Here is a 17,815-nt window from a genome sequence, read left to right on the forward strand (position 1 = left end):
TCTTAAAGAACTTATTGTCATGCTTAAAAATATGATATGGCATTACATAAGTATTTTTGTGTGGAAGCTGGTATGAATTTATGTCATCCTATCGCATCCCAGACTGTGTGTGCCACACCTGGGGAACCGGGAAGGTCGCTCGTAGATTCGTGCATTTCTCAAGGCGTTTCTGATATGTGAGGTCATGCATTGTTCTGCTTGATATGCCATTTTACATTATGCACGTCAATGAACTGACCATAGTGTTTCCAGTTCTTGTCATATACTTCGAAATCACTCCTGTCATATATCCAGCAGCTACTCACACTATGATTCCATGAGTTGGGGCGGTATACATCTTAAGAATCACTGCTATCAGCGACCTTTCGCCACGTCGTCTGAGGACAAAGCAGCGCCGATCTGACCACTGTAATGAGAAGCGATTTCTGTCAGTGTCCACCACTGAACGCATCTGTTTGTCCCAGTTGACTGTGGAAGTCTGTCTGCTCTGTAGCATTTGAAACTTCCTGGCAGGTTCTCATAGTGGGTTGTGAGACATGCTTGAATACTCAGTCAGCTGCGCACTTGTCCATAAAAGGCAAAGGTCCTGTGTTTAAGTCCTAGTCTAGCACATAGTTTTAAACTGCTGGAAGAATTAATGTCTTTATTTAAAATCCTTGGTGTCACCACCGATTCTGGGGAGAGGGGGCGACAATGGGGACATGTCGGCAAAGATTTCTTCAAAAGCAGTTTCAAGTTTTTGAGTCTCACGAGGAGAGATCCCCAGCGATGGGATCGACTTTCTGAAATCATTTATACAGTGATATACGTCAAGGTCTCAAGTTTCAGACGCTGCAGGCATTCACCGTGACAAGCCCTCATTTAAGAGTACTCGACGAAAAAATTCGGAATTTCGGGTAATAATCTTGAACTCTAAAGAAGAGACTTGTGAACAGACTAGTTGCACAGCGTATTTGTTAAAATACAGACCTCACATGTAGGAAGTTAAAAGTACAGAACTCGTCAGGTAGATAGAATTTTTTTATTTTTAAATGTTTTTTGAAATGGCTTTAATGATTATTTTTGTTCAATTAATTGGGTTCAATTTTTTTATTTCGACTCCTTTGTAACATCATTTTATTCAATATATTTTGAAAATTGCTCTCACTTTTTCTACCTCTGACGCTTTTTGAACTTGGGATTTATTTACATTTCATTTTATTATTCTTGTGTATTACTTCGACTCAAATTCTTCTTCTTTATCATTCTATGTTTCTCTCCGCGTTATTGCATTCATTATTTCCATTCCTCATTTGGCTTGAATTTTATGTCATTTGTAATCCCTTCTTTGGCTTCAATCATCATCAATAGTGGAATAAGAATAAATTTTTAAATTGTTTTTATGACATGAACCATCCAAAGAAAGAACATCTTAAATCGAAATATACATTTTTGGCACAAATGCACAGCCAGTGTAAACAGACTATTTTGTCTTTTGTTTTTTAAACGATTCAGCTGGTGTTCCAAATGTTTAATTATTATGAGAAATATATAAAAATAATCTAAACACTTGCGATATGATCCTATTTGGAAAAAGGATGACAGAAAGAAAAGAATAAGACCAATTGTAAACGTTGATGTGTTGTGGTTGTTGTGGTTCTCAGTCCAGAGTCTTTTTTGATGTAGCTACCGTATCCTGCGCAAGCTTCTGCATCTCCAAGTAGCTACTGCAACCTATACCCTTCTGAATCTGCTTACTGCACTCACCTCTTCGTCTCCCTCTACGATATTTACCCTCCACGCTGCCCTCCAATACCAACTTAATGATCCCTTGATGTCTCAGAACATGTTCTACCAACCGATCCCTTCATCTAGTAAAGTTGTGCCACAAACTCCTCTTCTTGGCAATTCTATTCAGTACTTCCTCGTTAGTTACATGATCTATCCATCTAATCTTCAGCATTCTTCTGTACCACCATTTCTATTCTCTTCTTGTCAAAACTATTTATCGTCCAAGTTTCACTTCCATACTTGGCTACACTCTGTACAAATACTTTCAGAAAAGACTTCCTGACACTTAAATCAATGCTCGGCGTTAACAAATTTCTCTTCTTCAGGAACGCTTTCCTTGCCATTGCCAGTCTACATTTTATATCCTTTCTATTGAGATCACCATCGAATATTTTGCTACCCAAATACCAACTCATCTACTAATTTAGGCGTCTCATTTACTAATCTAATTCTCTCAGCATCACCTGATTTAATTAGACTACATTCCATTATCCTCATTTCCCTTTTGTTGATTTTCATCTTATATCCTGCTTTCAAGACACTGTCCATTCCATTCAACTGCTCTTCCAGGACCTTTGCTGTCTCTGACAGAATTACAATGTCATCAGCAATCCTCAAAGTATTTATTTCCACTCCATGTATTTCAATTCCTACTTCAAATTTTTCTTTTGTTTCCTTAACAGCTTGCTCAATATACAGATTGCATAATATAGGGGATAGGCTACAACTCCGTCTGACTCACATCCCAGCCACTGTTCCCTTTCATGCCCCTCGACTCTTATAGCTGCCATCTGGTTTCTGTACAAATTGTAAATAGCCTTTCGTTCCCTGTATTTCGCCCCTGCCACCTTCAGAATTTGAAAGAGAGTATTCCACTCAGCATCGTCAAAAGTTTTCCCTGTGTCTACAAATGCTAGAAAAGTAGGTTTGCCTTTCCTTAATCCAATTTCTAAGATAAGTCGCAGGGTCAGTATTGCCTCACGTGTTCCATCAATTGTACAGAATCGAAACTGATCGTCCCTGAGCTCGACTTCTACTAGTTTTTCCATTTGTCTGTAAAGAATTCGTGCTAGTATTTTGCAGCTGTGACTTATTCAACTGATAGTTCGGTTATGTTAATACTTGTCAACACCTGCTTTCTTTGAGGTTGGAATTATTATATTCTTCCTGAAGTCTGAGGGTATTTCGCCTGTCTGATACATCTTGCTCACCAGATAGTAGAATTTTGTCAGGGCTGTCTCTCCCAAGGCTTTCAGTAGTTCTAATGGAATGTTGTCTACTCTCAGGGCCTTGTTCCGACTTATGCCTTTCAGTGCCCTGTCAAATTCTTCACGAAGTATCATGTCTCTCATTTCATCTTCTCCTACGTCCTCTCTCATTTCCGTAAAATTGCCCTCCAGTACATTGCCCATGTATAGACCCTCTATATACTCCTTTCACCTTTCTGCTTTCCCTTCTTTGCTTAGAACTGGTTTTTCATCTCAGCTCTTGGTATTCATCCAAGTGGTTCTCTTTTCTCCAAAGGTCTCTTTAATTTTTCTTTAGGTAGCTTCTATCTTATCCCTAGTGATATATGTCTCTACATCCTTACACTTGTCGTCTAGCCATCCCTGTTTTGCCATTTTGCACTTCCTTTCGATCTCATTTTTGAGACGTTTGTATTCCTTTCCGCCTGCTTCATTTACTGCATTTTTATATTTTCGCCTTTCATTAGTTAAAATCAATATCTCATCTGTTCCCTAATGATTTCTACTAGCCCTCGTCTTTTGACCTGTTTGATCCTCTGCTGCCTTCACTATTTCATCTGTCAGAGCTACCCATTTTTCTTATGCTGTATTTGTTTCCCCCATTCTTGTCAATCGTTCCCTAATACTGTCTCTGCAATCTCTGCAACCTCTGCTTCTTTCAGTTTATCCAAGTCCCATCTCCTTAAATTTTCACCTTTTTGCTGTTTCTTCAGTTTTAATCTATAGTTCATGACCAATAGATTGTGGTCTGAGTCCACATCTGCCTCTGGAAATGTCTTACAATTTAAAACCTGGTTCCCAAATCTCTCTCTTCCCATTATATACTCTATCTGAAATTTCCAGTGTCTCCATGCCTCTTGTACGTGTACAGTCTTCTTTCATGATTCTTGAACCAAGTGTTAGCTATAATCAAGTCATGCTCTGTGCAAAATTCTACCAGACAGCTACCTCTTTCGTTCCTTACCCCCATTTCATATGAACCTAAAATATTTTTCTTTCTCTTCCTTTTCCTACTATCTAATTCCTGTCCCCCATGACTACTAAATTTTCGTATCCCCTCACTATCTGAATGATTTCTTTTATGTCATCATACATCTCTTCAATCTCTTCGTCATCTGCGGAGCTAGTTGGTATATAAACTTGTACTACTGTGGTAGGCACGGGCTTCGTGTCTGTCTTTGCTACAATAATGCGTTCATTAAGCTGTTCATAATAGCTTACCTGCACTCATGTTTTTTATACATTATTATTAAACCTAGTAATTACACGTATTTGATTGTATTTACAACCATCTATTCACCTGACGAAAAGTTCCTCCTGCCACCGAACTTCACTAATTCCCACTATGTCTAACCTTAACCTATCCATTTCCCTCTTTAAATTTTCTAACCTACCTGCCCGATTAAGGGATCTGACATTCAACGCTCCGATCCGCAGAACGCCAGTTTTCCAACTCCTGATAACCTCGTCCTCCTGAGTTGTCCCCTCCTGGAGATCTGAATGGGGGACTATTTTACCTCCGCAATATTTTACCCAAGAGGACGCCACCATCATGTAACTATACAGTAAAGCTGCATGCACATGGGAAGAATTACAGCTGTAGCTTCCCCTTGCTTTAAGCCGTTCGCAGCACCAGGACAGCAAGGCCATTTTCATTAATGTTGAAGGTCAGATCAGTCAATCATCCTGACTGTTGCCCCTGCAACTACTTAACCTGTTTGATCCCAAGAAGATTTTCCATTCAAATCTCTTACGAATTCCTGTTTAAATCTTATGTTTGGAGTGTAGATAAACCATAAATACCACTTTAATAACTGTAACAATATATTTAGTATAAAAAAATGGACTTCCCAAAATGGAACAGTGGGAACGGGAGAGTACAGGTACCGTGCATGGTAATACTGTGAGAATCGAATGTAAATTTTTCATATTTATGTTTATTTTTCTCACTGCACATTTGATACAGCTTATTTACAGATTATACAAAATGTGAATATATAACCAAATAAGGAATAAACAAAATTACACTATGTCTTACTGAGTTCAGTTTCAACTTAAGTTTGTATGAAACTTCTCAAAACTATTTGCATGCAAAGGAATTTTACATTTATTACATTGTTTTCTTGTGTTCTTCCTGCACTGGCCACATCTTAGTTGTTTGCCTAATGGAACAATCAGATGATCTTGTCCATCATAGTGTACATCACTGAGCACGCTTTTACGTAAGGCTTTTGGATTTCGCACTGGATAGGCAGGTGACTGTCATGAGCTGTACTTTTGAAAGTAGCAGTTGACCACATACCTTCTGAAGCCATGAAGATCGAGTGGATTGCCCTTGCACTGTACTGTTTGTCTATGATGCAGTTAGCAGAAAAGCAAGAAGCTGGTAGCACCATTTCTTTGTTCTGAAATTAATCATGTATTTAACAATACTTTCATCAAGTCTGTCCACTCTTCCCATGTAAGTGTTGTAGTTAACACTTGCAGCAGGAATAATTATATCAATAAACTTTCTCCCACTCCTACTGTATCGTTTGGATTGTCCAGTTGGGTGATCTCCACTTCTGTTTGAGCTGATGGTAACATTGGTAACATGGTAGCGAATGAGAGGCAATCCAGATTTATTATCGGTTACTTGGTCATAAGTTCCTCCTGGAGGTTTTTTCATTTTATGGGGGTCTGGCAGAGGAGCACCCTCTTTTCTATTTCAGCGAATTGTTCCTGTTCCAGAGCAGCCCTTTTCTTTTAGTGCATACAAAAGTGGCAATGAAATAAAGAAGTTACCAAAAAAGAAATAATACGTCTGTTCATCCTGAAATGGAAGTTTTGATACTAGGTCTAACACAACTGAACCACAAACAACAAGCTCAGGTCTTGTGTTTCCTGTTGTAATAAAGACAATAAACTTTATAACCAAACCTAATCGGTTTGCTTGCCATTTGTTGCTTTGTTCCATGTCTACTATAATACGGAATAATAGCCTCATCAATACATAGCAGTGTTTCGTTATAGCTCTTAGCCACCTATCAGTCAAGAGCTTCCAAAGGGATCTCAATTTTGAAAATCTGTCATATTTGGATAAGCTGTTGTTATCGCAGGCATGTATGCATTTCACAATTTTTTCAAATCTTCCCCTTGTCATTGCTTTTGACACAGATAGATTATGGCAATCCTCATTCATTTCTCAGCACATTTTAAAGGTAAAGGGTGGTAACCTGTCACAATAAATATGGCCAATAATACTCTTATTTCTACACTTGACACATTGAATGATGTATGTCCCTGCTGATGAGCGTAAATATTTGTGTAATTGGCTAGCATGTCCACAATAATATCATCATAAAACAGCTCAAACAGCTGTACTGGTGAAATTTCTTTGGTCAAAAATTCCGGAAGTGTCCATGTCTTCACCTGCACTTCATTTGTATCATTCTGAGCCCATCTCCTATCCGCCCACTTTCTTCTGCCAGTAACAGGAATAGTATTTGATGTAGAACATTCGGGATTGAGAACACTATCAACATGGGCAGCACCAGAAGCTGAACACGATGGCTCTTTAGACTCCCTATGGCCTATCTGTAATATAAAACATCAACTTTCTAGAAACCATAAATAATATTTAAATAGTAACAGATAAATAATGTAGAAGATTATAATAAGCGTATTTCCTAATGAAAATCTACAGTTCATAGCACTGTCTAATATTTACCTCTTGGGTAACAATTTCCCATTCACAATACTTTGTAAGTTTTGCTTCTGGAACAGATTCTAGCTGGTTGCTACTTACATGATTTATATCAATTTCACACTCGTCACCTGAATCTTCATCTGACCGCCATGGGTGATCAGGTGGATTTATGTACAAATCTGCATCACAAAAGTCAATATCCTCTTCCAATAATCCTATAATTTCATCGGCAGTCAACCTAAAATGCAAGTGTTTTACTGTTATTTCAATGCAACCACTCAATCCTACTGTTCCAAAAATGTAACACTCAGCTGTAATGCATTATAACCCAATGTTGAGAACAGATATGAACAAATAAAACACACACAGATTATCATTATTGTATTTATACGTCATATTCATAAACTATAATGTCGTTATCACTTTCAAATATAGTAAAACTTGCCCTTTCCTTGTAGCCATTTTTCCATAAACAGCAATTACTACAGCACCGACACTGTTCCTACACAGATGCTCGCAGCGCAGCTGGCAGTTTTGTGTAAAAGCAAGGAGCATGTAGAAGGCCAGTAGTGTAACAAACTTACCAGAAACTAAAATCACTGTACACAAAAAATTACAAACTTTTCTTCCAAAATTGGAACAGTGGGATAATATTGGTTAATAAGCTGGTGCCCCTCTTCAGGAGGGACCTCTCGATAGATACCCCTCCGTTGTGGTTGCACCTATGGTGCGGCTATCTGTATCGCTGAGTCACGCAAGCCTCCCCACCAACGGCAGCACTGTGGCTTCACCGTTACACTGCACAACATGTTATCACCGTAGAGAAGATTTCTGAAAGTCCGTGACACCGCTGTAGACGTCCCCTTGTTAGCTGACAAAGAAGGAATGACGTCGTTGAACGAATATTTCCAAACTCTAACGCATTACACATATCGAAAGCTCTTGTACAGTGCTTAGTAATGGTTTGTAGGATTTACTAACGTGTCAGTAAGCAAATCCTCTTATATTATTCAATAAAAAGTAAATATTTCGAGCTTTCATGAATTGTGTTAGTATGACTACGTGGGGTGACTGATGAGGGTAGATGAACACGAAACTGGTTTTGCTGAAAGCTTTTTGGAATGGATAGCAAGGAGGCACCCAGTTGAATTCCATGCAACAATAATTTACAGCCTGATGTTGGTATAATAATAATGTAGTTACTGCTTGTGTCAAAAGCAATTGCTATGAAGAGTGTTACAGGCAACTGGTTGCTACTTCCTTTCCTGAAAGGCAAGGGAGTGACTATCAAGATTGTAGGAATTTATTAACTGTTTTTTAAAGTGACTGAAAGACAGCGTATAGAAAATTACATTTGTAATTATTATCATTCCTTGAATGTTCCCTACAAGAAGGTTTATAATAAACTAGCGCTTTACATATCGCAGCTTCGCCCGTCTAACACTGAAAAAAGAAATTCTTGTAAAATAACAGGTTTCCAGCGATCTCCATGCTTTTAAAGCATAGGTCTGTACTTGGAACTAAGAAGTACATTGTGTTTTCTGACGAGTTGTTTTCTCTTTCTTAAGCTGGTTTTAATAATGAAACTAATACAGTATTTAAAAATGTGGTCTCCACCTCTTACTGTTTTACTCAACCGACTGAGACGAAATCGTGGATGGACGAATCTTTTATTTGCTTTGAAAAATGGTAAAGTCTGAAATGGTTTCCACGTTGGTTTGGAAGGTAATACACTTTAATGATACACACACTCTCGATACTGCATATGTTAACATTATATATGTTTTTATACTAGGTAACAGCAAAACAAGTTTTAATCTGGGCTTAAATTGGAAGCTACTAAAATAAACTACTAAAATAAAGCGGCGGAGAAAAATTGCAACACAAAAACGAAATGAATGTAGAGTAACTAAATTTCGGGAATACAAAAGTCTACGTACCATATTTAGATGATTAGCGCCGGTAGATCACAGCTTAATGTAAGCAGGGCGAAAGCCAATCCAAATGTGAAATGCTGGTAAATTAATAAACGTGTAACTGCCGGAATGTAGAATGCAGGCATGCAAACGAGCAACCCTTGTGTTGTAGAGGTGCCAGATTTCAGTTTGTCGGATGGAGTTTCGTGCCTGTTGCACGTGGTCACTCAATGCAGGGACGGTTAAAGCCGGGTGTGGATGACGCTGGAATCGTCGTCTGATGATGTCTCACACGTGCTCGATCGGAAATCTGATGGTCGAACAGCCCAAGGCAACATGTAGACACTCTGTAGAGCATGTTGGGGTCACTAGAGCGAGCGTTATCCTGTTGGAAAACACTCCTTAGGATGCTGTTCGTGAATGTCAGTTCAACAGGTCGAGTCATCAGACTGACGTACAAATTTGCGTCAGAGGGATGCGATAACCACGAGGATGTTCCTGCTGTTATACGAAATCGCACCTCCTACCATAACTCCAGATGTTGGCTCAATGTGTCTAGCACACAGACAAGCTGTCTGCAGGCCTCTGGGCTCCTCCTAACTGACACATGGCCGTCACTGGCACCGCGGCAGAACCAACTCTCATCAGAAAACACGACAGATCTCCACCCTGCCCCCAGTGAGCTCTCTCTTGTCAGCACTGAAGTCGCAGCTGGCGGTGGTTTGGGGTCAAGAGAATGCACAGTACAGGTGATCTTGGTCGGTGCTGTAACCAATTTGTAACAGGTCATTGTGTTACTGTTGTTCCAACTGCTGCTCACTTCCTTCTGAAGGAGCAGTACGATGCGCTGCAGCCATCTGCTGAACACGATGGTTTTCCCTCTCCATAGAGCCACGTGGTCCTCCAGGACCCAGTCTTCTCGAGACCGTGCATTCTCGTGACCACCGTGGCCAGCAGTCACGTACAGTGGCTACCTACCTACCTGTCAAGTCTTTCTGCAATATCACAAAGGAACATCCAGGTTCCCATAGCCCTGTTACAAACGCTGTGAGGTGTTGATAATAGCGTGTCTGTCGCCTTAAAGATATTCTTGACTAACGTCAATCTGCCACATCCAGTCTCAAAGGTAACTGACCATCACAACCGTTACAGTGTGTATTTAAATAAATGTAATTTGTATCGTCATAGGCGACTGGCGCGGAATTGCAGTAGGCGTCATCATTAAGATATAGAAACACTCCTACTTTAGTTTATGTCACACAATTCTTTCTTGGTGTTGCGTTTTTTTCCGTCAATTTATATCGTCTGAGATCTTAGCAACGCTCCAAAAAATGATTTCAGCTCCTAGTTTTTGTACTTTCTTCAAGGAGATCTCCCATTTAGAGTCTTTTGTGATGTAACCCTACTATTTGGTCCCCCTTCCTCCCCACCCAACTACCTCCCCCCCCCCCCCTCCCCCCGGAATTTAGTGCTGGTGACGCCAGTGTTTAAAATGCTAAAAGTAAGCTTACATAGAGATGGCATTTCCATCAACATATGCTACAGGCATAGATATACTACTCTTGTATCGCTTGGGTTCGAAAAAGGTGTCCATACTGTAGTGTGACTGTAGTCTGACAGTGTATACATATTTAGTAAATTCTACTTTCATATCCTCTTTATCCTTGTGAATGCATAAAGTGAATGTTGTGCTTGCATAGAAATCTGATCCACTGACTTCTTCACCACTTTGTCGTCTGTCTTCTTGTCCAGAATTACAGGCCGAGATACCGGTCTTCCTGGAGCACCTCTCTGACTACTGGCGGGACTCGGCGCAGCTACTCTCACTGGGTGTGAAACATTTCTCTCAGCTGCTCGTCCCCCTCGCTTTCGAACACATGGTAAGTAGAGTTTGTTTTTCTCTTTTTAGAGATATGTATGTGGTATGAGAAAGTGACAAGCGCCAATTCAGTATCCTGCTATCCACAGTATAAAGACTGTTGGACAGTGCCGATTATACGAAATTTAAGGGATTGCCTCTCACCACAGACGACGCAGTGGCTGACACCCTTCACTTGACGATCGACAGCAGCGGCGTTTTATTACAGCTGTCACTGCTGACAGACAACCAGCACTGCGTGAAATAACGGCAGAATCCAAAGCGGGGCGTATGACGAACGTATCTACTAGATGAGTGCTGCGCAGTTTGCTTTAGTGTGCCGTGGCAGCAGACGACCGACGCGAGTCCCTTTGCTAACAGTAAGACCTACAGAGGCTCTCCTAGGCTCGTGATCATATCGGTTGAATCCTAGAGGACTGGAAAACCGTGGCCCAGTCAGCTGAGTTCCCATTTCAGTAGGCTGGTGGTAGCTTGGTAATGGGCTGGGTTGTGTTTACATGGAATCCGATACAACTGAACCGATCATTCACTGGAAATGCTTATGTCTGGCTACCTGGAGATAATTTGCAGCCGTTAATGGACTTCAAGTTCCCCAACAACGATGAAATTTCTATGGAAGATAATGGGCCATGCCACCAGGTCACAATTGTTCGCGATTTATCTGAAGAACATTGTGAAAAATTGGAGCCTATGGTTGGGTCACCCACATCAGCCCGCATGAATGCCATTCAACGTTTATTGGGCATAATAGAATGGTCAATTAGTGCACAATATCCGTCACTGACAACACTTTCGCAGTTATTGACGGATAGGGGCAGCGTGACTCAATGTTTCAGCAGGGATTTTTTAAAGACTTGGTTAGTTCATTCCACGTCGAGTTGCTGTACTACGTCAGGCGAAGGAGGCGCTACACAATAGGAAGTATCCCATGACTTTTGTCACTGCAGTGTATTTTGAATTTTTCAGTACAGAGTGGGTGCGTGTAATGTTACTCGAACTTTCCACATGGAGGGGAGTAACACTCGTGCTCAGTGGACATGTACATGCAGCCTGTTGACAACTATAGTAGATTGAGTATGAAGGACATGGGACATCATACCGACAGATGGCACAGACAGTAGTCGGCTGTAGTGGGATAATTCTCCTTCCAGCATGACTACAAGAAGACAACGTTGTAGGAATGGTCTAGTGACTTTGAGAAATATGTGGATGAGTACACAGGAAATTCAGGTGGAGGTTACAGATACACTACTGCGAACAAATCATTGGGAACAGATTACTGGAGGCTAAGTTATCTCTAAATGCCTTGTGTCATTTCCACTGCCATCATATGACAGAGACCTGCATGGTGTAGAACGAGAGTCAGCTGGGACTTAGTGTCATGTTGTGGTACCACATATCGATTCCACTGTATGTGCACTCCATTGTTGGTAAAGGAATTTCAGCCGGCCGCAATGGCCGAGCGCTTCTAGGTGCTTCAGTCTGGAACCGCGCGACCGCTACGGTCGCAGCTTCGAATCCTGCCTCGGGCATGGATGTGTGTGATGTCCTTAGCTTGGTTAGGTTTAAGTAGTTCTAAGTTCTAGGGGACTGATGACCTCAGAAGTTAAGACCCCTAGTGCTCAGAGCCATTTGAAAGTAATTGCAGGTTCCCGTTAGACACTGATAGCGCTCGCACTGCATCTCACAGTCCCAGTGGGGCGCGCCCACTAAGCCACACGTCCAGTGGCTCTGTACCACGAGTACCCTCTGCTGCTGCAATATGGGACAGCCAGCGGCGGCAACTCAGCCAGCTTCTAGCCAGTGTACTCAAAACTTTGTCAGTATTTGAGTGGTGCTCTGTGGTGCTACATCTTCCATTTCCGCCAGTGTATTCATTCATTCTCAGTAAATTAAGATGTCTTTGGTAGGTAACCATCTTCTGAATCTGCAAACAAATTACCATGCTGAACCTCCCGGCTATGTAACGTGTATCACAACGACCCTTTCGATGACTTTTCCGACATCGCTTTCCTTTCAGTGCTCTCTATGGTCACTTGTGACAAGTCGAGCGTGTTAGTGAAGGAGGAATATAAACCTGACCAGATTGCCTCCCAAGAGAAGTACGCTCCCTACTGAGGCACCAGCGCTCGCCTCAAGGGGCAGCTGGACACTTGCCAGCAGACTCCGCATAGCTGCACCTCTACTACGAATGTTTCGGCACCAGCCCCAGGGGATGAATGGCTGCAACGCAAGTTTCGTTGCCCCGTAGCAGTGTGTTTGTAACAAAAGACGCGCAATATGCACTTTCCATAATTTATTACAAATGCGTTACTCGCTCTAGATCAACATCTATTTCAACATCCGCAAGCAGCTATACGCTGCTGGGCGGAGAATTCCATTGCTAGGCATTCCCCATCCCATTCCACTAAAAAAGAGAGCGAGGGACAAACTACTGTCTATATGCCTCCTTCGAGCTCAAATACCTCTGCTCTTCGTCTGCATCTGTATCATACTCCGGGAAACAGTGTGTGGTGGAGGTTACTTCCGGTACCAGTAATGTACCTCCTTCCTCCTTTCCTTCCTTCTCCTTTCAGTTCGCGAATGGCACGTGGGAAGAATGATTGTCGGTGAGTCGCTGCCTTAGCTCCAATCCTCGAAATTCCTCGTCATTTACCGAGACGTATGTGGGAGGAACTGATATGTTTTTAGACTCTTCACGGAAAGTGGTCTCTCGAAATTTCAGTAGAAAACCTCTCCTTAACGCACAACGCCTCTCTTGTTCCGTCTGACAATGGAGTTTGTAACGCTCTCCTGTGGACTAAACGATATTGCGCCGAAACGCGTCGCTCTTCAGTGAATCTTCTCTATTAGTGCTAAGTGGAAAAGATCCCAGAGTGATGAACAGTACTCAAGAATCGGTGGAACAAACGCGTCGTAATCCACTTCCTTATATTTTGTTAATATCCTTTCTCGGAATCTTCGTTTGGTATCTGCTTTTCCTACTACTTGTTTTATGTGGTCATTACACCTTATGTCTCTCTTGATAGTTACTCCTAGATATTTGATGGTAGACACTGTTTCCAGCGATTAGAGCAATTAGACATCAATAGTATATTTGCACAGTAGTGGATTTCTTTTTCTGTGTATGGAACAATATCTTACATTTATCTACGTTCATGGTCAGCTACCAGAGAAAGCGCCATTCATGAATCCTCTGCAGATCATTCTGCGAATCGATACTGTCTTCTTCTGTTGCTACTTTCTTATGAACAATTATATCATCTGCAAACAGTCTTGATGAGCTTCCGATTGTTTCTGCTAGATATAAACTTTAAACAATAATAGTCCGGTCCTTGAACCACGTTGAGTTCTATATGTTAGGAAGTACTGTATCCAATCGCAAATCTGGTGCAGTACTCGGTATACTCGTATTTTTTCACCAACCAGCAGTGCAGGATGGCGTCAAATAGCTTCCTGAAGTCAGCGAACACGGCATCAACCTGAGAGCCGTTGTGTACAGCGCTATGGACCTCCTACAGGAACAGAGTGAATTGAATTTCGCAAGATCTCTGTTTGCGGAATCCATGTTCACTTTTATGGAGACTTATTTCGTTCCCCGGAAACGTTTTAATATTGAGCACAAAACTAATTCTATTAGAACTGACCTCAACGGTACAGGTCTGTAATTATGTGGATCTGTTCTGCAGCCGTACTTGTATACGACCTGCTCTGTTTTCCTAGTCGCTAGGTACCCATCATTGCTCCTGCGATGTAAGATAAAGGTCTGCTAAAAGGGAAGACAGTTCTCTGGCACAGCCAGTGTACTATAAGATTCGCACTGAAACATGGGAGGTATTAGACCCAGTTTACACTGGTCGAAGGATCGGCATAGGTGGTCCTATTAACTGACCCCTAGGTCGCCGGATTTCACGTCGCCAGATTTATTTCTTTGGGGATATTTGAAAGATAAGGTGTACTAGCAAGTTAGACATGGCCGACCGCATCAGAAACGCCTGTGCTGACATTCCCGCAGATATGCTTCTGTCCTGTGTACAGCTATTTGAAAAATGAATCACTAAGTGTATTGAAGTTGGCAGTACTATGTTTGAACACTTATTCTAATTGAAAAAGTACAGTAGCATTTGCCTCTTGCCACATCCACAATGGCGCATCGAGTAGACACTTGTTCGATATGTTGGTGGAATTTCAATTATAAATTATAAAATACTGACCTATCGTATCTTCACAGTTTGGGAATAGGGACCCATAAGCCATAGGATATTCGTGGGTCATTCTGTAGTATAGTGTAAATTACAGTTGTACACCCATTTCTATTCCTTCAATTGAAGTGCCACCCCTGGTGAAATAAAGAAAATGCATCAGAAAAAACACATATGTAGATTTTGCCATAGCATCGAAATCTGCAATAAAAAATAGTGGTTCCCATTGGAGATTTCAATGTTGCACTCACCACCCACACACACGGTTGTGTCACAGGTCAGTGTGGTCGTTTTGGATGTCCCCCTCCAACACAAACATTTGGAAATGGAGCTTTTTTTAATTTGATTTGTTGTTTTCGAGATATTTCAAGTCTTCAATTAAAATTAAAATACACACACACACACACATACACACGTACACGTACATAATCTTGTGTGTGTGTGGGGGGGGAGGCTAACATGATTATGCACTGCATTGTGAATGAAATGTCTCAGGTGGTGTGAATAAGAGTTTACACAACTCATACATCAGAACACCTGTGAGGGCTGAAGAAATTACTGGAAAGAATTATGACGAGTGTTTCTTATGGATGTACTTTGCGGGGTACATCGCGACTCCCTGAGATAGGTCAAGAGTTTCGTGCATATACAGGGTGTCCCAGCTATCTTGTCCACCCAAAATATCTCTGGAACAATAACAGCTATTGGAAAACGACTTTCACCGGTATCAATGTAGGGCTGGGCCCATGAATGTACATATTTGGATACATTCTAAAACGAAAGCATATGTGCTTTTAACACAAACTTATGTTTTTTTAAATGGACCTCCTGTATGTGCTTATGAGAGTTGATGGCAGCAGACCGTATTATTCGTTTCGGACCTCTTGATAAGTATGGAGGTGTGATTACACATGTCAATCACATCGCAATTACGGGCAGCATGGGGTTCACGCCTGAGCCTCAGGACGTGCGCTAGCAGCGCATGTCGGGTGTTTCAAGCGTCAACTTTGCGTCTCAATATCTCGGGATGTAATGGGAATATTGCGATGCAATTAACGCCATTGTGTACGTACTTTGTCGTGCTATGGATTTCTGAAGAAAAAATATAGAAGGTACATTTAAAAAAACATAAGTTTTTGTTAAAAATCACATATGCTTTCGTTTTAGAATGTTTCCAAATATGTACATTCATGGGCTCCAGCCCTACATTGATACCGGTGAAAGTCGTTTTCCAATAGCTGTTATTGTTCCAGAGATATTTTGGGTGGACAAGATAGCTGGGACACCCTGTATGTATGTAAATGTATAACCTATATATACTGAGCCATAATCATCTGTATGTCAGAACTGCACATTATGAGTTTGTAGAGAATAAATTGGTTAACTTGACAAATAACCTATTAAAATTTAAAGGAAATTACAAAACAGGCATATCAGGTAAGAAAGCCCAAAGTGTAGACTTTCCTGCCTCCTGTAGCCAGTTCACCTATCAGTCATTACACACATATGGTGATAGCATGCCTCCACACCCACTAGCTAGATAAGAAAACAAAGGCAGCTGTCAGCTGGTTGGAGGCCAATTGCAGTAAGTAAAAGTTGTGTTGCTCCACTCCTTAGTGTCTGGGAATGACAGTGCCTGACAAGAGTTTCATTTGCATATGCACATAAGCCACACAAACATCTCCCTAGTTAATCTTCCAAGTTTTCAAACAATGCGGATGTTTGTGAACACGTTTTATTTGACTGCTTGTCAAAATGTGTTGGTGTGAAAACTACACCACACAGAGTGACTACATTCTTCATTGAATGGGAAAATCTCCAAGAGCATAGAATTATCTGTTAATTTGACATATATGAGCCTCATAATGAATATAACCATTTATTGATAACTGTATTCCCTTAATTGCGTTTAATGTCCAACCAGAACTGAAAGTTTGAAAATTAGTAGTTTTTGTTAAAATGTCTTATGTCACATTATTAAAGTTTTTGGTTATAACTTTTTCTACAGTAATCCTATAATTTGGAGTTTGATACCCATATACCTTAACATCATTATCTATTTGCATTTTGTATTCACAAGACAAATTACATTTTATTTATAATTTTAAAATAATTTTCAATTTTCTTTAATTTTTAAGAGCAATATTATTGTTAAACATAAAATGTTGAAAAACAAATTATTGATGATTTATCGCTATTAAATATTAAAAAATGTGACTCAAACATTATTAAATCAGCTAAACGAAATAGAAAGATAAAGGTACAATTAAGATATCAAATTAAAAAATCCAAAACACAATCTATAATACAATATGAAAAATATAAAAAGAAGATTAATCTGTTATCAAGGGGAGACAGAAGGCAATTTTATCCCCATTTAATCCTTTTCCCTATTTTTCCCTTTGAATAGGTACATTTTTCAAAAGAACTATAAGTGATAAAACAATGAAATTTTTACTGCATATATATAATATATATGCCTCAACTACAGCTAAAATGAACATAATACCTCTTATGGATTTGAAGAAAAAAATTGTCATTTACTAGTAAAATTTAACTTTTTTGTACAGTAACTATTATAAAACAGTTTCCGATTGTTTGCCGGTTCTCAATTTACTTGTAATAACTTACTAACATTTGCAGTACAAATTCACCAAATTCCATGTTTCTAACCTCATTAGTTTATCAAATAATGGTACCTGAAAGTAAAAAACATTTAGTTTTGAGAAAAATCCATTTAAAGTTTAACATTGCAATTCTAGTATAGTTATAGAGTAGAATTAGTTACCACTAATATTTTGCTGCACCATAATGAGCATCATCTGAATCATACTGATCTTTTCCTCTCTTGGTCCCTCTTTTATTTTATCTGTTCTTTTGTCCATTTTATATTAGCAATATCTGCTTTACAGATTCTCTCTTTATCTATTTGCACCAAGGATTCTGCAGTATTTCCACTAGATTTTATGCCCAACAATTCCAAAACATCCAGTTTTCTAGTTACACCATCATTGAAGCATAAAATAGCACCATAAACACCAAACCTGAGGGCTGTAAATTGAACAAATACAGCTTTTGATAATCAGTTCCAAATGACAGAATTCACATATGCA

General features: G+C 40.2%; 1 protein-coding gene across 1 annotated transcript in view; it reads left to right on the plus strand.

Moving 5' to 3' along the window:
* The window catches only part of LOC126212680 (uncharacterized), an 89,321-nt gene that overhangs the window by 59,063 nt on the left and 12,443 nt on the right, over positions 1–17,815 (plus strand). Inside the window, exon 4 of the mRNA XM_049940099.1 lies at positions 10,374–10,501. Coding sequence (XP_049796056.1) covers positions 10,374–10,501 — 128 coding nt within the window. The remainder of the gene's footprint in view (positions 1–10,373; positions 10,502–17,815) is intronic.

The sequence above is a fragment of the Schistocerca nitens genome, chromosome 11 (assembly GCF_023898315.1).
Source record: "Schistocerca nitens isolate TAMUIC-IGC-003100 chromosome 11, iqSchNite1.1, whole genome shotgun sequence".
NCBI lineage: Eukaryota > Metazoa > Arthropoda > Insecta > Orthoptera > Acrididae > Schistocerca > Schistocerca nitens.